Below are 22,925 nucleotides of genomic sequence, written 5' to 3'. Positions count from 1 at the left end.
GTTAAATTGACATGAAAAGGAACTAAAGTCCCGTATGTAACGCCAAGTTAAGAAATCCTGTAGGTCGTAATTGAACAATCACACGTATTGTTAGTGGGAGCGAATGCAAGTAGCTATTCGCCATACTAAACAACTGACCCAGATTGTGATGCTCCAAATGTCATGGCAGATGCGTGCCAAGTTTAGAATACACTTGATAACTTTATGTTTAGCACGACTGACGTTTATGTGACAGTAACTGACAGTCAAGTAATCAAAGACACGTTAGGAAAACAAGATGTGTTCTTGTGATGAAAACTTATTACTTTTGAACAATTTACGTTTTAACAGACTTCTCAAATAGGAGGAGGTTCTGAACATTTGTATGTATTTTATTATCGGGGCGCGCGGAGATAACCGTCGTTTATCAAACGATTTGAACAATTGTTATTCTAAGGTTAACCAAGGCTTGATTTATCCTAGAAGATAATATTTACTAAATTCTCCAATTGACTCATTAAACAAATTAGTGTTCCGAGTTCAAGTTAATATTTTTTCTACTAAATGTATTTTTATAAATTGAATACGGAAGATGCATAAAGGTCACTCCGCTTAAGTCATTTTTATGACGTAACCAAAAACAAATGATAGCTGTTGTCGAATAAACAATAGAATTGACAATTATTATCTTTGTGTTAGAAATATTTTATGTATTTGTTTTACTAGCTTACTACTTAAAGTATTATTACTGACTCTAAAAGATGATGGCTCGTTTAGATCCTCTTATGTTTATTTAGCTGTCTGGCTTTTCTTTTAATCCGTATATTAAGCATATTGTCACGTACGCGCAATTAAGGCCGATAAATAAATGGAAGTTGCTTTCATCTTAAGGCTATTTTTATTTTATCGAAATCCAATTTATTTGTGTAAAAGTCTCCTTTAAACGAACTAATGAAGCAATATAGATATAGAAACTCCACATGGCCAGAGTAAGCCTATCCAATGAGTAGCTAAAGGCAAAAGTTTGCATACAACTTACAAGCAAAGAAGGTCAACTATTAACGTACTAGTAGGTAGCTGTGGTTATGATTAGCCCAGTTGTAGGCCAGGATCTAACGGTACGCCTAGATACAGCCAGTATAGAAAACTGGGGGCTGCAATTACTAAAGATCGATAACACAGCATTCATTCGCTGTACGGGATTACTTTTATGGTTCACGACTGGTTTGTGAGGTTTTATCCGATAGTGACTCAATAGAGATTTAAACTAAAAAGGTTGATATGCTTGCCCTATGAGGGACCTTTGAAGGTACATTGAGGGAACATTTGTATCTATTGTACCGAATGTTAAGATGACCATAATGCAACATGGAACACCAAGCTTTGTAATGTCAGATAGAAAACTTTAAGCCAAAAATATTTTTGGATTTTACTGTTATTAAAACATCTAGCCAGCGACAAACTATGATTTAATAAAACGAAAAAAAGTCATAAAGCGTCAAAAGCTCTTGAAAAATCGTAAACACGTCGTGTCGTATAAAGTGTAAAGTACAGCGTAGTCGGTTGCATTTATCTTGGAGCTTCATAACTCGGGTGCAGCGGTGAAAGCGATGGAATTCAGCCCTGTCGCTTATTGAACAATAGCCACGTCTGTTTGCCCAACATTTTGAGTTAATTTTCTTCGCTTATGAAGTCTAAAGTATTTGCTTTGTCAACGCAATATCGTCATCGTTATTGGTCTGAGAAATTGTGATGGGAATTTAATTAATCTTTGTGGACTTTAGAGATACATACGTAGTACGAAATAGGTAGTCTGTCATGTATTTTTTAATCATTATCTTGTTTTATAAAATATTGCGTGAAGTAGATTCTTCATTCGAAGCATTACAAATATTTTAAGACACCTGCGACACAGTTTCTGCGAATGCAAAACCGAGTGTCCATAACACATCATCTTGCAATTCACATTATCGTATACCTTGCGTATATTAATCTCGGTATTCAAATGCAGATATAATTTACAAGGTATGTTGGCAAGATGTAGCACGTCGGCGCAGCTTAGGCGTGAATGTTGCTCAATCATAAGCCAGCATAAACTACATGCTGACATGTATTGCGGTGCTATATAACATGGCATTGTTAGCGTCGTTTAGGAACGCAATGTAAATAAACGTACCTAGTAAATGTCGACATAAGTACCTAAGTTAAAAGCTTCTAAAAATGATGGAATATTTTTATCAACTTAACTTTCGACTGTCAGTTAACCTGTGCTTTTTTCAGCACATCAAATACAATGACCGAATGAATACTTCATTGCAATAATGACTTTACCATACGTCTTTTCAAAGCCTAAAAACATATTGTCACAGTGCCATAAAGTGACATTTATGCATGTTTTCATGGCATCGTGTTATAAAATGCATACAGTACCAGGTGATGGTGAACCGTCTGCTCGATTGTCAATAGTATCGACATACACTCAAGGAGCTATTAGTATTCAGTGCAATGGCAACCACCTTTCTAGTGTTCGCAGTGTCCCACTAGAATATAGCATTAATTTGTCTCTAGAGTGTCGTCGGCGGTGCTCAATCTTTCGGCCGCATTTGTATTCCTGCCAGTAAGTGTACCATTGGAAGGAAAGAAATCGGTTTGAGAACAAATATCTCCTGAACAAAGATTGTTCGATTGTTCTGCGTAACTCGTTATGAGCCTGATTTGTTTAACTACGAGATATGGGTAAATATTTGAGCATGTAGATGTATTTTGTAAGTTCAGTTAAATTATGAATTATGACATTGTACCGCATTAAAAAAAAGTTATCATTCATAACTTTAATTAAATCAATTTCAACTCATGGACTATTTTTTTTAGTCTAAGTACGTAAGATAAGGAAGCTTAGCAATCCTTCGATAATCTTATAATTTAGTCTTGCGACTTTAAAAAATCCTACGTGTTGCATTGGAGTTTCATAGTTTGAGTACCACTGGTCTTGTCTATGAGCCGGAGCGATAGTGTTTCCAGTGACAGAAGCTATTCAAACAAGGCTATTGACTAATTGAGATTGCATATACATACGTTACTTCCTGCAGGATCATGTAATCAACTTAATTTAGCATTTTATCCTTTCAAAGTTTTATATCCGTTAAACGAAAAGTCCTTCGATATGTTACCTTTATGTTTGCTTTCGAAAGTTATTGGAGTTCTATGAAATATGGGTGAGTCATTTCCCGGTATTCATTTTTTTAGACTTACTCTCAGCATATATCGCATTTTGTGACCCAAAAATATACGGTAAAAACAAATATAAACTTTAAAAGTAAAATATAAAATCATTTTTAGCCAGTGATGGTTTTACAGCCTTCACAGAGCTTTTATCAAGCAGCTAACGAAAGCTGGTAAACATGTCTATAGCTACACATATAAAAATTATTCATTTTAAATTCAAAGTAAATCCAATTATTCGTCGAAATGATTGTTCATCATTAAATTGTTGACCTTTGACATTCATTTGCTTCGGAAAGCAAACAAAAGGGAGAGCTGTTGGTAATATATGCAGATATGTTGCCGACCTCCGTAATTTGGCGTGGGTGTACCGCATTTTTTAACATTGGTTGTAATTTTGTACCGGATTGACTGAGGATGAGGATTGTTGTGTTATTTTTATCTCGATTTACAATTCATTTATAAAGAAACGGATAGAAAAACACATTGGTAATTATGTACTTGTGAAAAATACAATAAAGTAAAAATAAAATGAATTACAAACATCCCAATTGAAAATCGCATCCTTTTTGTGAAGACGGTTAAAAACCTCTCATGTTTCTTTTTGCATTGGAGTAGTTATTATATCGAGAAATAGTTATTTTTTTATTTGTGTCACAATTTCAAAAAGGTAGCGAAACAGTGTGTAGACACGTAATATGTTCTAGAATTGTAATAAAGATAGATAAAGCTTAAGTTGCTCTTGAGAACACTGTTCACTTATTTCTCAAGTAATCTATAGTTTAACTTAGAGACAAACTTTAATGTTTGAGGTATTAGAAATTTGATACAGAGCTATATATTTTCATGAATAATATAATTTAACTTTATCTCAGGGAGTGTAAATAAGAGGGATTATCATATATCTAAAGCATCTCACGTTTATTGCCTTAAGAACTTTGAGGAGCCAAGTTAAAATTATCTTTTCAGTTTTATTTGAGTTGTATATTACTTTTTTATGCTAAATAGAGTGTACTTTGTTGAACCTTTTTTTAAAGTACTTTTTCAATGTGTATTCATTAAGGTTGTTGCAATTCCTGAAATACTGAAAATAGGTATATATTCCTTTACTTTTTGTAAAGCTCACTTTAATAAGAACTAACAATCTATCGAAACCATTATCAAAGTAATTAGCTAATGAGTTGAAACCTACGCATGGTGCTTAAACAATAACAGTGAGCAATGAGCATAAATAATTACCGTTCATTATGATTGATATAACACAAGGCTGACTCAAGGACTAAATCCTCGTTAGGTTCTAATTAGCTCTAACTTTCGTTATATACAAATAAACAGATGTATGTACGTATGTACCAGTTTGTACTCCTAATTAACGTTTACGCAGCTTTGCTCGATAAGCTGACGTCAGCCATACTGCCTTCGTTTTTCAAAAGTTTTATAAAAGCGATTCGTTTTTGTTTTTCTACGAAATCGAACATACTAATTGTAATTGGAATATTGTATTAAATAAATTGAGTTTCAGGGAGGTTTGATTAAGAATAATAATATATTGGCAAATCCAACTATTTTTTCGTATTAAAACATCGTATGCAAAAGTCAAAAAAGTCTGTTCTAGACCAACGAGCAATATTTGTTTTTTCTTCGCAATACTGTGGCTGACGGTAATTTTATGCGAACTGCCTTGGATCTGAGTTTCCTGTATAATTTGCTTCTCAAATTATCTCAATCAACTAATTTGCGAGTAAAAATTGTTTTTTGTTCCATTTATTTGATCAAGTAATTAACAAGACGCAATTTCGTGTCAAAACGATTCTCTAATGGCATCTTCGCGGGAACTTTGTTCTGTAATGCTGTTTGAGTTTCTAAAGCTTTATATCGACGTACTGTAAACAACAGCTACACGGATTAACTCCATTGAATTACGTGTAATCACAAGTCTGTCGCGTTAATTCCAGCTTGGAGCGATTTTCGATTCAATCTGTCTACAGGAACATTGCCATTTGCGACTGTTGCTCCAATATCCTGCGTAATTATATTACTGGGTAAATAACAGGTTGTGGCTGCACCCTAACTTTATTTTCAGATCTAAAATGTGGTTTATTGCTAAGCACTGAGCCTAGTTTTTGTGCAATGTTGTGTAACAGTAGGTAATAGGAATCGCTGAGAACTCTGTTGAATAATCTTGATGTTTAACTATGTAGGTGTTACGTTGTAAGGAAATAGAACGAGAGATAATGCAACGGAGTCAATGACCTTTTAATGTGAATCGAGATTTTCATAAAAAAAACGTATTTGATTCATTCCTAATATGAAGTGTAATAAGGTTATCTGTTTTAATGAAGAGTTGGTAGGTGTTCTAATGGACAACATTAAACTACATAAAACCTGATGTATTTAGGTATTATTGTATCATAACATTGTGTAATATATTGCAAAGGATAATAATTAATCTCATATTTTTAAAAACAAACCCCTTTTTATTTTAAAAATTCTGTTCCTTGTAAAATTGAAAAGGATATTTCTCTTCCTTTTTCAGTTGATTAAAATTTCTGCGAAAACGTCAATCGATACCATATTAAAATTTTCCGTATTCATCCACCCTTCATTTCGCATTAAACCGTTGTTTGTCAGGCAATCAGTGGCAATACTTTAGCCCAGTGACGTAGGTCCTCAACGTTTGATTACGCGAGTTCATCAGTGCACGTGTGTCGGGACTCGAGGCAATTTCCTAGGCTAATTATGTGGCTGATGAAAACCGTACGTAGTCACAAACTCAATTCATTTCGCTTACGTTTCGGCTCATGATTCAAAATAGAATCCTTTAGTAGGTCAAACAGTTTGAAAGGGTTGACATAAAATAACGTATCTGTATGCATTCCTCTTTCATAATTAATTGCAAAAGCAATTGAATGATATTTACATGTCCGTGAATTGTTTACTGAGGACGTGTTGGAGACTTATTTTAGTTCCCTCTTGGAGAAAATATACTAGGTACATGTTCTCGACATCAATGTGCATTGTTGTCTAATAAATACTAACGCTAGTACTTATACTGGAAATTGGTATTTTAAATGCAATAGGTGCACTTAGAAAACTCATTTCGAATAAGAAAAGCACTTTCTTTTCACTTTGCATACGCGGAAAACACATTAAGTTATCTAAACTTAACACGTAGGGGCTCCGAACGTATGTTAGGGCGACCGCATCATTTATCTAGAGGTCGGGTCCTGAGATTGACTTCCCCTTAAAAAATAGGGGTACGCGTTGGTGTCATGTATAAAGGAGATTGAAGTTATTGTTTTGCAGTGAGATTATTTTCCTACTAAGGGTCATTCTTAATACACATTTCAAATTACACATTAACCTTACAGCGTCATAGCTTTCTTTTTGTTTTTGTATCAGAGTATAAATTTATTTTAAATCGTTTGTAAAAAAAAATGCATCTGTTATCATTTTCAAAGACATTGTAAAAAAAAACCGGCCAAGTGCGAGTCGGACTCGTGCACGAAGGGTTCCGTAAATTACAGTTAAATCAACCTATCTCAAAAACTATAAGAGATACTTTGATCAAACCAAAAATCGTTGAAAGAGTTAATTAGCATGCATCACCTCTATTTTTTTTAGAATTTTATACCCCGTAGTTATAAAAATAGAGGGGGGGGGACATACTTTTTACGACTTTGAGAGCTGATATCTCAAAAACCGTTCACTTTAAGAAAAATGTTTTTTAGAAAACTTTATATCATTTTAAAAGACCTTTCCATTGATACCCCACACGGGTATGTACATCGAAAAAAAAAATTTCATCCCTCAGTTACATGTATGGGGGGCCCCACCCCCAATTCTTTTTTTTACTATTTAGTGTCATATTTTTGTAGCGGTTCATACAACACATATTCCCATCAAATTTCATCACTGTAGTACTTATAGTTTCCGAGTAAATCGGCTGTGACAGACGGACAGACGGACAGACGGACAGACGGACAGACGGACAGACGGACATGACGAAACTATAAGGGTTCCGTTTTTGCCATTTTGGCTACGGAACCCTAAAAAGTAGATAACTATGTAGGAAGTAATAATTGTTTGTTCAATATAAAAAATTAACAAATAGCACGTATTTAAAAAGTAAGAAATTTATTACATTTAAGCACATTCCGAGCATTCTAATGACGACAGCGAATAAGATTGCTATTTTAATAATATTGTGCAATTTGCATGCGGTAGGTGGTACAGATTTTCAAAGCCTCTCTCTATGTAGCTAGTTAATTCTATAGTGTTGTACTTTCAGATGCAATCGATACCGGTGTAACCACGGGGATATTATTGCCTATTTTCCACCATAATTACTTATCTATTACGCTTGCTTATTACAACACACCTTACAACCTAACACATATAATGTCTGTTCTATGCACTATGCACACTTAGGCTAGTTTTTAAGTCGTTAGTCAAAGCGACGCGAAATTCCACAAGATGTGGTCACCGCCTATTTAGCTTAGCTGGCGGATGCGCGAGCGCAAGGTCGTTAGAAACCGCTTTGAAATTGAACTGCATGAACAGCGTATTATATTGTCGACTATTTATTCTAATAGGTATTGGTTTTGATTTGCTCTGGATTACTTTAGTTGTGTGCTTTCTATTGAGATGATAAATAGATGTATTTATACTATTTCGTAGCAGGTAAGTATGTCTAACAGCATAAATATATGCCAACTGGTAGTACAAGTACCTAAGTAAAGGTACATGTGCTAATGTGTTTTTAGGAAGTAAGTAAGATAGGTACTTGAAAATGCAATTCGATACACAAAATTATGTGTGACGTGCAAAAAGATAGTGCCTACGACATTTTTCTTAAGTAGATCAATGTCAAGGTGTATCTACTTTAATACTGATAGATTTGAATGAGCGTGTTTTGTTTCTGTTGTTTTATTTAGTAGCAAACCAGTTGATAAAATATTGGTTTGAAAGCTCACAAGAACCTTGCGTCAGAGTTTCATAACACATTGTTCTAAGCGCCGCGACGTAGGTAGCTTTAATAATTACGCACTCGCTGTGGGTAGTACCTGCCTGATTAGGCTGCAGTTTTATTAACAAGCGAGCGGGAGTAGATTGAGAATAATTAGTCAAATTATGCAATGTTAGGTCCCAATATTTGATTAAAGGAATTATCTACATTATATGTTTCAATAATCTCAGGTAACTCATAACACTATTCTGATCTTCGACCATTTAATTATCGCTATTTTTATCATATTTGTTTAAGTGATCGTTTTTGTTCTCAAGGCTAGAACATATAAAAAGTTTCCATGTCCAACTAGTCACGTTCGTCAACATATAAAAAGTTTAAGAGAACAATTTAACGAAAATTATTTCCATGCCTACGCTTTATCAAATAAATGCTTGTTGTGGTATTATGACTTTGAGTAATTTTAATCGGTCGGAAAAGTTTCTCTAAGCTTTCCGCTTGCGCTTTTCACTAAACAAACAGCCGTATATGTTAGTGTTTAAATACTGGCGCGCTACACGTTACTAGATGTGATTAATTGTCACGCTGTTTACCTACTCAGCCATTTTACTTCATTATATTTACGTCTCTTCCGGGGCCCCGGAAGAGGTGGCGTGACGATCTGGACGCCTACAACCCTGACTGGTGGGAGCAGTCTAAGGATCGAGAGGTGTGGAGACAAAATGGGGAGGCCTTTGCCCAGCAGTGGGACAATAAGGGCTAAGAAAAAAAATATATATATTTACGTCTGAATATTAATTGGTAGTTTCCATAACTTAGAAGGATTCAGGATTTCAGCCGTTGCGTCTTGATTACAACACAATAGGTACAAATCTCTATTAGGTATACCTATAGTATACATTCGTATGACATTTGGAAAGTATCCAAGACTACGCTACGAACAATAATGTGCAATTTAGAGGTTATATTTGACTGAATATTATTTATATTTCTGTGCAAAAAGAAAACTAACCGTATACAGAAATATAGTTGAGCTAATAACCTCATACACAGCGGGTTTAATAGTCAAAGCGTACACGAATAAAGGAGGCTACGTTCGTTAGTGAGGGGCATAATCAGACTCTTTCTGGCCACCTCGCTTTACAATATAAGGGAGTTAGTGAGCACTCCCGATGACTACTAATTCCTTCTCGGATTAAGTTTCGTATAATCAGAGAAACCCCTTTTTTATTAAATACGGAGACGTGAATATAATTCAGAATTAACGCTCATAACAAAATTCTAGTTTAGTTCGTACTTGTTTAGTTTATTGATTAAACCAGTAAACACACTTACGGAACACACTGGGAGTAACAAATACAAACAAGTCATATGTCTGAAACAACTCCACAATAAAACAATGAAAGTTCATGTACAGCGTGTTGTTCATTAAACCGCTAAAACAACAATGTTAGCAAGTTTTATATTTCCCAAAGGTAAACCGAGGCACTGGCCCCGATTTTAATTAAATAGAAAGTCCGATCCCCGTCGAAGTTATTTCAAGTATTGGCAGAAGTTGTATGAAGTAGATATTAAACAATAAAGAGATTTCACTTACCATTCGGACACGTGAAAAGGTTGCCCTGTGAACAAAAACAAAATTATTAGATATTTGCACTTCAAGTTTTGTAAAATGTTTGAGGCTGGCAGCACTTTGATCTTGCGAAGTTTTGAAGTATTTGGATCCGATAGAGTAGCTAGCCGAGGAAGGATAATGCGATATCGAGTTAAGCTTTTGGTCATTCACCCCAAAAACTGTCTCGTACAAGACCCACACCAATTTATACACTAAAAGGTTGCCTATTGGTCATGGACAACGTTTCAAAACTCTGCACAGTACTCGTGTTGTACATAGAAACAAAGGCAGGTTCAATTCTAAAAATCTTTGTACGGAATCATCTCGTTTGTATTTTGGTATAGCTGGATGTCGTTGCTTTAATCTGGGACGCTCTGAACCCCAGTTATTCGGAAAACTAACGTCCTCTGTAACAACTCTAAGGCTTTGTCGTAACGATAACGATCTCTCTGTACGTAAAGAGTCCTATGTTATAGAAAGCAAACGTAGACAGTAGTAAAGTAAAATATGCCTTTGTACGAAAGAAGTTTTACGCGTAAAGACTCACCACGACATTTTACGAATATTCAGAGACGGCCTCAAAACTTCCGGACTGACTAATTAAATTCTTGCTCTCATTCTGAATGAATTTATTTATTACATGAGATTAGATATTAACGTAATCAGTTAAATAGAGCCAACGATGTAACGTGCTTTCCAATGCAAGCAACTGAACCTGTTATATTATACCGGGTTTGTATATAGGAACCGCTTCGTTTATCCAGGTAACTTAGGTACTTGTAACTTAATATATGGGCTAGATTGTAAGGCCTTAGTGCCCCCTTTATGCTGAAGTAAACTTTGTGTAGGCCGCCCGTCATATTACTGGTCACCATATTTGGGAATCTCGTTATCCCGCCACTCAATTTAGTTTGTGTGTGACAACATTACAGCAATGAATCTTTGTTATGGCCGTACGTACACGTACAGTTTGAGGTTGAACGCTAAATTAATTTTAATAGGAATGTACTGAAATGTAGGATATTGCTTATTTATCTACACTTTGTAGTCTTTTGAAAACCAAATGTCATAAACATGGAGCTGAATGATTGACTTTAAATATAAAATAAATCTCCAATAACGGTTTATTGTGTACCTGGGTAAATAAATACTACTTTTCATATAACGGACTGTAAACACGGTCGACTTGACTGCCGGCGGCTAATCAGAATAAACAAAAAAATTATAGATTGATATTCCCAGACCGCATACATCGAAACAAATCCGAAATGTGGTCAGTTTCACAGTTTTCCATTTGGAAATTGATACAACGGGGCGGTCGTGACAGAATGAAACATTTCGAGCGGCTTGCCAAACTGGGGAAAGTGGGTTCGCGAGGACACTCGCCACCCGTGACCGACTAAAACAGATATAAATAAAACAATAACTTCTATTGTTCACAACTAATAAAACTACGAATCTGTTCTCTTAATTGTTACATAACGACAACTACTGATTGATGGTGAGAGCCAAGATTCAAATACTTAGAAAGTACTTACAATATAACGCAGTTCGTCAGCAGAAGTGGATTGAATCAACTATGTTCCTCTACACTTAAACTGACTTGGAAGCTTGGTAGTTTTACTTACTTTGTTTGCCGGGAACTTTTATGAGCGATAAGGAAAAGAGAATTTATGAGTCAAGTTTTATTTCAGTGAATTTTGCTGATTCGATTCTGCGGTTTTGTCACAACGTTGCGGCAACTCATAACGTTATTAAATTCTAGTTGAAAACCTGAATTCATAATTAATTAAGTAAATATCACATGAAAGCGTTGCATTCAAATATATGCTGGAATTATACGTGGTGCTTTTGCCAAATCAAACAGAGTGTGTGTTGAAAGCGCAAACTCGTAGTCGCAATATTTGTCTAACTACTTACAAAATCACATAGCCGCCGATTTGTACCAACATGACACCCGGTGACATGAAAGTTAATGGATTCCGACAGGCTATGGTCTCTACGTGTAATCGACTTGTAATCGATCGTCAGAGTGACTGCACAGAACAAGCAGTTATTACGTAACTCGTTATTATATTATAATGAGACGGCCTAGCAGACAATTTTATAAAATTTCAGTGTTCACGGATAATTACGTCGTTCGTAAAATAAACGATACCTCGCCTGCCGTGTCGAATTTAACCACTTTTGTAGTGTTGAATTTCTATGCCTTAAATCGTCGATCTGATAAATAATTATGAAGCAATTTTGCGGCATTGACATGTATTAATTATTAATTGGAATCGGAGGTGTTACGAGCGTAATGATAGATAGTATTATTAGCTGTGGCAAAACTAACACGTTTTGTGAATTGTGGTACAGATGTGTGGATAGCGTACTGTGGTGATTACGACTAATGACTGTGTGTATTGTTGAAACAGATACAGAACTGCTGATTACTGCATACTTGATTACTATAATATGAAGCGTATATACGAGTATCATGAAGGGTTCGACATTGACTCATATTGCAGAATAAAGCAACGTTTTTAAGTCGGCTATATATTTTAAGTAAGTATGTTGCGATGTTAGAATTTTTCTTCCAACATTATTATATTTGTGTCAAGGGTTTTAGCATCGCGACTGACTATCTCAAATTGCATAGGTTACAAGCGAGTTCAAGCATCTGGGAATACTCGTAGAACATCGTTGCCTGACCTTTTGGCATTACAGCGTAATAATTTAGTTGATGCACAAACAAGACAATACTCCACATAATGAACACGAAAGAACAATAAGTATTTTCTTTGTTCGATAATTCGGTAAAAGCAATCAACTTTGCAATAATAGTGTTGCAATGCATTGTGTTAATATAACAGTTTGTTTACCATACAATGAGATGTTCCGCTAATATGATCGAGAAGGATGTCTGTACATCCGCCTGTGCTAAGCAAACATTTAATTATTTGATCAAGTTTTAGGGCTCTGAAATCGAATAATTAAAGTATTTGAAAATATGCTCAGAAAAGCGAATCTTTTTTCTACTTCGTGAACTTTTTCCTTGACTCTAGAAGCCTTTGTTTTTCGGCTAATTCGATTTGATTATTTTTTACGTCTCCTACCATTTTATGTCAAAATAAACCTATCTATTAGTCCTTAATGGCTCAGTTATTAGTTTTATTGATAGTCAATCCAATTTTAATGGCATTTCGAGTTTAGCTAACCAATTCGACTAATAGAGTAATTACTATTATGTCGCAATATAAAATTCCATCTTAGAATGGAATAATCCAAATTGCTTTTGTAAAAAGTTGAAACGGATTATATTTCTACTTAAGTGAGTAGCACTTTTAAGATTAGTTCTGAGAGAAAAATGTTTTACCTGAAATTATGAGAACTATAACCGAGTACAATATCGGACTTTGTAGTCTACTGGGATATGAGACTGATTAGTTTCTCGCATTAAGAATTAAGTATTCATGTGTAAAATAATAAACGTAAAAGTCGCTTGAACTTTTTCTTTAAAAAACTGAGCTTCTAAATTTTTTACGTGTTGCAATCTTTTTACAAATGGTATGGGCCAAGCTGTAAAATTCAAATATGCAAGCCAAGTAACATAAGTTAAGATGACTTATTTAAAATGTTTAGTAGGTATTTTATAGTTAGCAAATCATTAAATAAGTTCGATTTTAATCTAGCTACGTATTTTTATGTCTACAGACGAACGCTTAGATGCAATCATCCATTCAGTACAACGGACAACAGATGCAGTTGAGCTGAGTAAATAAATAAATAAAATAAGCAATAAAAGCTTACCTCTGAGCTGGCTCGCACAGCAGCCAGTAGAAACGCGACGACACATAGTGCCGCCGGACACCTTATCAACATCGTAAATCTGTGAACAAAACATAATAATGCTTAGCTTTTCTTAACAACACAGTTACAGAAACATGGATATAGTTGACAGAATAAGGCGTTATATTTTTGGAAAAAGAAAAGTCTGAAATAACAACGGAATAAAGTCTCATTTAGCATGCTTTCTAGTTTCTTCAATGAATACTAGATTTGTTTTAACTGTTGCTTTAAATCAGAATGTTTTTTACTTTAAAGATTTTATCTGCAAAATATGCACTATGTAGTATATCTGTTCTATTCCGGAAAAAATGATGGTAGGTACTTATTAAGTCCTCATAATCAGAGCAACGACAAAGCAAATTACAGACAGTTTATTGCAAAATAGCAAGGCATATACCGCCAGCCATGACAGCCATAGATGACATAATAAGCAATCGATCTATAAGTATATAAGTGACTAGCTTTTGCCCGCAACTTCGTTCGCGTGGAATAGTGACTACCAGCAGATTTTTGATTTGACCAATAGATGGCGCTATATGTCCGTAATAAATTTTATTTTTTATCCTATGTCCTTTCTCAAGTTTCAAACTATGTCTGTACCAAATTTCACACAAATCGGTTCAGTAGTTTAGGCGTGAAGAAAAGACAGACAGACAGACAGACAGACAGAGTTACTTTCGCATTTATAATATTAGTTTGGATTTAATAAAGCATAGATACTTATTAATTTATTTGTAAAAGCAAATACTAAATTCTTTTGTCGTTTGTACTTCAGTCCTCCACCCACGAACTTATAATCGTAAATGGAGTTGCAACAGAAAACTAGTGGGTGTTTTATTACAAACTGCAAACTGGCTACTCTGAAAATTCTTAGTTTGTTACGTGAAATGTAATCTACAATACTTTGTGTTTGTATTTCAAGTAAAAACAATGTCGTTTTATTTATGTTTTTATTATTAAAGTTTTTGTTTAACAAAACGCGTGTACTCTTGACATTAGAATTAGTAATGTATCATAGTGAATACTTTGACTTAGCGTCCGTGCATATATGTAAGTTATAAACATCGATTGAATAGATAAGATTTCTTGTTTGCAGGTCATAAAACGTCCAAAAAGGGTTTCTAGTTGGTATCTTATCTTTGGAGATCGCAGCAGATTTTAAATACATAAGAAAAACTCTCATCATTGGCCATTTATGGTATTGCTGCATCGTTAAAGCTCTTTAACCGACTTCCCAAAAAGGAGGAGGTTATCAATTCGGCCGGTATGTTTTTTTTTTTATGTATGTACATCGATTACTCCGAGGTTTATGGACCGATTTACGTGATTCTTTTTTTGTTCGACTCAGAATAGCTGCCAGTTGGTCCCATAGTCATCAGGTCAGGATCTGATGATGGAAACCCTGAGAAATCGAGGGCAACCTTCGAAAGTTGTAGGCATACATAGGGTAAAAACTTGATGCTCAGATGTACGCCTAAAAGCACTATTCAACAGTGAAGATTTGGAGCTGATCTGATGATGGAAACCAGAGAGGGTCGAGGGAACTCGACAACTGAATATGTAAACTACCTCGTGTTTGGGCTTAAATTATTTGTATTGACAAGACCTTTGCAACAGTGAAGGTTTGAAGCTGACCTGATGATGGAGACCAGAGAAAGTCGAGGGAACTCGACAACTGAATATGTAAAATACCTCGTATTTGGACTTATATTCTTTGTATTGATGAGAACTTCCCACTTGTATGGATAGTGACAACTATACGTATCACTGAAAAGCTTTAAATAAAAATCTTTTTTACAAAAAAATTAAACCGACTTCCCAAAACACTAAAAAGCAAAAAAAAACTATTTTTAGGTGCATCGGCCTAGAAGTCGGTGGCAAAATTAACTTAGTAACATCCATTAGACACCGAATTCTAGGCCGATGCACCTAAAAATAGTTTTTTTTTGCTTTTTAGTGTTTTGGGAAGTCGGTTTAATTTTTTTGTAAAAAAGATTTTTATTTAAAGCTTTTCATTTAAGTATTAAGAAAGTGTGTGATTTGGGATACTTTTTGGTTCGCATGGTGACATTTTCTCACATGTCTTGAGTTCACCTTATTCGTGCTACAAAAATGGGTCACCAGACCCGATTTTATTTAACATTTCACTGCTAGTTAATAATTATGCAGTTAATTACATCGCATTAACGGCATGTCCTCTCCAGTGCTTCACTCTTTAAATAATCAAAAAGTCAACAGCGAGACTTCGGCATCCGATTAATATTTATGACGAAACGAAAATAACAAAAATCAATTCTCAACTCATTTATGTATTAATTGAAATTATCGTCCGCGTATTTGTGTAGTGATTTCGAAATCGAATTGTGATTCGTGAAATGAAATTTTTCGTTTGCTCGTTTACTCTTAAATCAGGTACAGGCAAGTACCTAGGTGTGTCAGTTTGAACTGTGAATTCATCATAATTGGTTATTGGTTTTTTCCGACAAATGTTGGGTTTAATTTAATCTGCCAGCTTAAATCCGTCTGCGCACCCAAATGAGTACAACCGTTCTGCGTGCTTAAATGAGTACGTCATCGGTTTTAATCGTGGTTTATGTAGATAAACGTTTATTTTGTTCATTACGGTATGAAATTGCAAATATATTTTTCCATTAAATTGCAGACGTGAGAGAATTTTGATTAACTAAGAGAAATAATATAAACGAGCTGTTTATTTACTTCAAATAACATTAGATGTTATTTTCTCACTAAAATTCTCTCAGTATTAACGTTAGTTGCTCCATAAATAAATAACAACAAGTTCTAGTTGGTATTAAGTTGTACTGTTTATTCTGTGTTGGAATGGTTTCATACTTGCAAATGCAATTGCATTCTATTTTGCTAACATCAACGCGAACAATGTAGATAAGTATTCATCTGAGGGAACATTCGAAACTATTCAGCTTTGTTCATTGGCTTTATGTTATTTAGATTCTGTCAGCATGGTCCGAAATCTGTCATAACCCAATCTGATCCGTTGTTTTTATATTTTCTCCCGTACCTGTAAAAAGTAGTTTATAACTTGCGACAGCGACACAATGATTGACGGTACGAACAAAGGCGGGTATAGTACAAAAACCAATTACGTAATAAAATTCAGTTTGAAAATGTATTTTCGTTACAGAGTAATTTTGGAAAGGTGCTACCTACATAAAGTTCACAAAGTTTTTTTATAAAGCATGCATATGTACTTAAGTATCCAATTTGCAAGACGACATTTCCTAAATAACTCTAACTGTGGGATTGAAGAAACAGTTTTTCGTAAGTTAAAATTATGAGAATAGTACGCTACAATTAAAAGATAAGAGTGGCAAAGCTTTGTCAAAGCACAATGAGTTGATTGTGTAAACTTGTTTCATCATGATAGTGCAACGAACATTGTCGTGTGCGTGCTAAGTGGCTGAAAACGTACCAACACCGATTTGTATTAGTAAGTGGAGCAAGGGCAATCAATGTATAGACGGTCGTTTATACCATTGAACAGGAAATCAATTTATTATTGCATTGAATATAGAAATTAGTTTAAGGAATTACTTACGCAAGGTAAAAGCAATTTTCAAATTAATCTTAATCGTAAATATATTCTCGAGTCTATACGAGAAGGTTCGCCATTTTACAAATATTCTAAACTACGTTACAGTTGGTTTCCATTTGAATCAGATTTAGCTACCAACGTTTTACATAGTGCGAAAGCTTTTCTGACCTTTATAACCCACTTTCCGATAGCCCTAGGAAATACTGGTTCTAAGACAATTGAGAAAATTGACGTGACTTTTCCGAGAAAATATTAACAAATCTGCCATATTAAGAGGTAAGTGTTATTAAATCTAAATGACAATTAACATTATCATCAATTCTGAGTAGAAATAAAACAAAATAGCAAAAGTTATGCGCATACACGTTTTGATGTCATTATTGTTGATCGTAAAAACTGGTAATGGAATGCTCGGGTTCCTTGTAACGGTACAGAAATGATTGGTACTCACATATGTAGTGTAAGTGTACGCGATTATTACATAATAACATACTGGTCTATGCTCTTTCGTGTAATGGACCACCGGGACGCTGGAGAAAAGGATTTTGTGGTTCATCATATGCTTTGTTTTTTTTTTTAAATATTACCTGCCAGCTGGCAACTATGTAGGTTCCTTTTTTGAAATCATATTGAGTAGTAACTTTATATCTAGGTATTATACAGTTATTCCGACACTAGAAATCGAGGATCCGTTAAAAAAATGTTCAAAATCGATAAAGCTCAATAAAGTTTATGCACTAGACGCAACAATCGATTCCTTGGGACTTTGTGGCTACGGGATCGGTGTGCGTTTGAAATACAATTTTAATGTGAAAAGTTATGAAAGTTACCCCTAACTTGAGAGCACGGTATAATCCTAGTTATATTACAAGTTTTACGTTAAGGACTCATAGGAGAGCTGAGTAAGTAATATAAAAGTTTATTATAACAAAATTTTGTGAGTAATTCCTGGATTTTTAAGGGTTTTCTAGTGAAACCATAAAAAGAGTTAGTTGGAGACGTTTATGAATTAATAAAACTTTAGTTACATAAAACTGTTTTAAAGTTTAATTAAATAATAAGCGCTCGGGAAGATTCTAAAGGAAGGAGAAATGCATCAAAATTATATATATTTTTGGAATGCGTTGCTTCTGAGTTAGCTTCTGAGAGAGACAGACTGACTTTTAGAGAATAAGGATTTTTGATGTGTAACAAAAAATTAAGTTAAGAGGTTACATTATTGTAAGAAAATATAGTTGCTGTAGGTACATAATGTAAGGTGATCTTTTAAAATCACATCTCTTCGGGAATGCAGGAAGGTTATTCGGTCTTACGTAATTCATTATTAATAACAATACCTCTATAAAAACTAAGGGTTAACCTTGCAGATGACGGTTAAGGCGGTTATATTAAAACCTCTGAAAATTATCTTCTTTAACAACTAGCATTGTAACCTTTACCGTCTATCAATGATGTCATGCTTCGTGTCCGGTTTCGATTGTACTTTTTATGTTAACAATTGACTAATTAACATAAGTTCTCTGTTTGGATATACATACATATAATATTTGTATATGTATGATTTAATCAGTGTGTTTATGGTTATGAATTGACCAATATTATAGTGGTATTTAAACGGGATTGTGTTGACTAAATATAAAGAAACGCTACTTAGAGCTTCCCAAATATTTGTTAAATAAACACGATTTTTTTTTATGACCTCATTTCCATCATGTATGTCTGAATAGGCACATATACCTATGAAGTTATGCTTTCTCAAGGGCTTAGGTGATGAAGTATTTCACGGCAGTACACGTTTCTATATTGTATCCTATAGAGACAACCACACACCAGTGACGCTTTCGTATTGGAACTAGAAATACTTCACTTACTCTTACTAGATCCTCAGGTTTGCTAATTTCATACTTAATAACGTAAAGAAATAAGCCTCTACTTGTACGCTGATAGTATACCAGAAAATCAGGTTTCTGCTAGGGTTGAGGAGGTCAGACAATCGCCTGGTTTCAAACTTGAATATCGGTGTGTCACGGATGAATAACCTAGTGGAAACTTGCCTACTAGTATCGGGGCCGTAGTGAATCTAATAAGACAGGGTATCTTTGATAAAAGCCATGGAGAGGGTATACTATATTTAAATAATTATAGTTTTAAAATCTAGAGCAGATTTTGCTTCAGTCATCCACAATAGTGCAAGATTTGCTGTTTTGTAAATATGAAATTGTATTGATTCATATTTACAAAATTATTATTTGGATTAGTATGTCGTCTAATCAAAAATTATAATTATTAACTAACATTTCTAAATTATCTCCATATTGCTGTTTAGATTTGTTAATTAAGAGATATTAGAAACATTGCGTAAGATTACAATTTCAGCCTAAATGACAACATTTGAGCAACGAAACTGACTTGTACCATTATGAATGTTTAATGTGGATGTAGAAGTGTTGTAAGAAAGGAAATCGGTATTACAGGAGGTAATATTACTTCTAGGGATATTGCAACAGTGATACGCCAGTTAGTATGAAACTCGTTATAATTTGACCAATTACGTTGTAGGAAAAGGTAAAAAAACTTAGAGAGTTTGTTATTTGAAACTAAAGTTAGCTTGAATTCAAGTTTTTATGACGTCCATTACATTGTAGACTTGATATTGCTACTTACTTTGCTTGTTAGGGTATTTTAAATGAATTGTTTTTGGATGCAGGTATCTATGTACATAATAGACTGTCTCTGATACTTGGTTGGTTTATATTTGCCTAATTGTCTCGATTAAGCAAGCTAATCTTACATATAGCAATCTGATTGATATTATTAATTACCAAATAGACTCAAATATAATTTAAATAGATTGATATCCATTGCACAATAGCACCACATTTCAAATGAAAACTCAACATGTAACCGGGTCGCCGCATACATAAACGAGCCTCCATACATTTCAATAAAAACTAATTTTTGTTCAAAGTAGGAACTCCTTTACACCATTAGGCCTTACCCCAAAGGCACCAGATTCCAACTGGTTCTTACATTTATCGTGACTGCCAATTCCTTGCCGTAGCAGGACTTGCAACAGAAAAACTGAATTGCGTTTCTATAGGCATTAAATGCAAGAAGGTTAACGGTCCGAAGCAAATGAGGGTTTTGAACTTATCGTCTGCCTTGCGTGGCTGCATCTTGCAATATGAAATACAGATTTTTGAAACATATGGGTCATATGAGATGCCGTATTTTGAGAGTCTTGGTTTAAGAATCTTTTTGAAAAAAAAGTAAATAAAAATAAAAGGAATTCCTTGTATTTTATAGCTACAAGTAGGTGAGGTTGACGTGTCTGTTTTATCTACTGCAGCTGCATTAAATGACGCGTTGCCAGCTCATTGCGTACGAGCATCAAATAACCTTTCTCAGAGAAAACTACTAGGGCGGAAAGATTAGCCAAGCATACATCCTATTTTCCTTCACTCCCATATCACGGGAAAACTACGACCCATGAATATTTTCGGATTCCACGTAATCGTATTTGCTGTATCGACTGCTGACTAACTGTGGATTGGATACGGAACCCTCGTTTTTGGGGACACGAATACATTTTCCCGCAGTAACGACTAGTCGATGGATTGGGTCAGATTCGTTAAATGTTTGAAATTGGCGCGGTTGACGAGGGTTCACTGTTAGTGTAGAAATCATGTGCAGGGACATTGTTATTTCACCTCCCTTGAATATTGGCCAAAGCAATTTGTTTACATCGAACTATAGTGCGCCGATACCGGACGTATAGCTATTCACACATTTTTTATGTTTCCTATTTCTCAGTTGGTTTACCAAAAACACTTTTGTCTCCTTCTATGTATGTTCACGCCTCTCGTTCCACTACCGTTTTGTTAATAGGAACAGTCGTGAACCTATTACAAAGCGCGTGCTGATTACTGAGTGTCTACAATAGACTGGGAATCACTTGCGATTAACTTTAGCGTCTAATTAAAGCACACCTGCGAATAACTTGGATTCCGAATGTCCGACTGTCCGTCTGAAACCTGTTGAATCAAATTTTAATTGGCCAGTTTTAGTTATACGTATTTCCTTTCCGTTTAAGCAATAGGTAGTCTGTGAAAATGTAAATTGTGAGTCTCTAATGTTTCGACGATTTAAGTGCTGCAGTCGATTGAAGCAAGTTTTCCGTTTCTAGTAATGATGATGACAGAATAAAAAAGTCTTGAGTAGAGGAAACGAGACCAATAGGAAGAACTTCCTCATAATTCGTGATGTATCGTATGCCCCCGTGGCCTGTTCTCACGCGCACGGCACCTCCCCTCCCCATTGTCTTAAGCATTGCGTCGGCGCAGCCGTGAGATTAGTTTGACGCTTTGATGCTACTATCTTTGAACAGATAAGACAATTTTGTTCCGTTCTAATTAATTTTATTATTTAAGCGAAAGTCGGTCGCTGTGTTGTATCATTAGGGTTTGTTACAGGTTATGTTACTGTTAGAAATGTACTTAACTAGTTCTATCAAATTATTGTAACGTGTGTAGAATTCAATTATACAATTGAAATGTGAATAGCAATGGTATTTATTTACAAGTTTTTGTAAACACACAATAAATAAATACGACAGGAAAAAAATAATTTACAAAGGTAATGCTTATGTCTAAAGAAATCTCTTCCAGCATACCTGCGGAAGGAAAATAAGGATAACAGAGATGTCGACAGTGTAGTGTGTATATAAAAAAATTAAATAAAAATGCAAATTAAAGAATTTATCTGAATATCACACCTACATAAACAATAAGTACATAACTAATACTGAGTAATACATATATGCCACAGTAAATATAGAAATAAATAAATATAAAAATAGATACAAATATATGAAACAACCATGATGCAATGGACAGCTATACGGCATTTATGTATTTGGAATTTATTCAAGAATTTCTCTGTAAACACATAACGAGCTGTTTGTTGCCATCACGATAAATATGTACTGGTTTAACTTATTGATTTATTTTACAAATGCTATTTGAATATCTGGATTACGGTTCAGTTATAGTACATTGTTTTAGGCCGTCGTTTCATAGTAAACTAGGAGAACTATGAAAGTAGGCTTCAAAGTCTGACACCGTTACAATCCTGTGGCAATTTGTTTGGGTGGTTAGATATCTATGAAGCTACATTAACAAAGTTATGAGTCACATCAGTTTTTATTAAGCGTGTTTCCATCTTCACTTTTACTCATTAAAAGTAAAAAAAATAGTCGTACATCTTATATACATGATAGTTTATTCAAAGCTACTCTATCACGCAAAATCAATTTAACAGATTTGGTTCGTAGAACACAAATTAGTTACAATACGACTGAGTACATACAACCTTTTTAACCTGGCAATTCTGAAGTCCACGCTCACGAAATCGAGTATCAAGCTTATAAACTATAAATTTAGTCCCAGACAAGCTTTAATAAGAAAACTCATACCGTATTCCTCATCCAAACCCAATTTAGGTACGTAAAGCCCAGATAAGGGTGAATTAGACTGACACAACCATTGTTTTCGGCTGAGCACCTACGCTGTAATTTAGCCGATAAAACAGTATGTTTAACAATGCGGGCCGCTATTGTTTTGTCAAATGATTGCTGGTTTTATTATGATTTCAATGTATCGCTATCATTGGTTAATGAAAGGGTATGAATGAGAATATGTTACCCTGCTGGTTTAATTAGTTTGGTTTCATCC

General features: G+C 34.6%; 1 protein-coding gene across 3 annotated transcripts in view; it reads right to left on the bottom strand.

The window, feature by feature from the left end:
- Positions 1-22,925, bottom strand: part of LOC110384032 (uncharacterized) — a 74,061-nt gene that overhangs the window by 20,089 nt on the left and 31,047 nt on the right. For all 3 annotated transcript variants that reach the window (XM_064037206.1, XM_021345061.3, XM_021345062.3), the window contains 2 exons: positions 13,581-13,659; positions 9,768-9,792 (listed from right to left, as the gene is read on the bottom strand). In XM_064037206.1, coding sequence (XP_063893276.1) covers positions 9,768-9,792; positions 13,581-13,652 — 97 coding nt within the window. In that variant the 5' untranslated portion in view covers positions 13,653-13,659. The remainder of the gene's footprint in view (positions 1-9,767; positions 9,793-13,580; positions 13,660-22,925) is intronic.

The sequence above is a fragment of the Helicoverpa armigera genome, chromosome 12, assembly GCF_030705265.1.
Source record: "Helicoverpa armigera isolate CAAS_96S chromosome 12, ASM3070526v1, whole genome shotgun sequence".
NCBI classification, from domain to species: domain Eukaryota; kingdom Metazoa; phylum Arthropoda; class Insecta; order Lepidoptera; family Noctuidae; genus Helicoverpa; species Helicoverpa armigera.
This window is presented reverse-complemented; position numbering and strand designations above follow the sequence as displayed.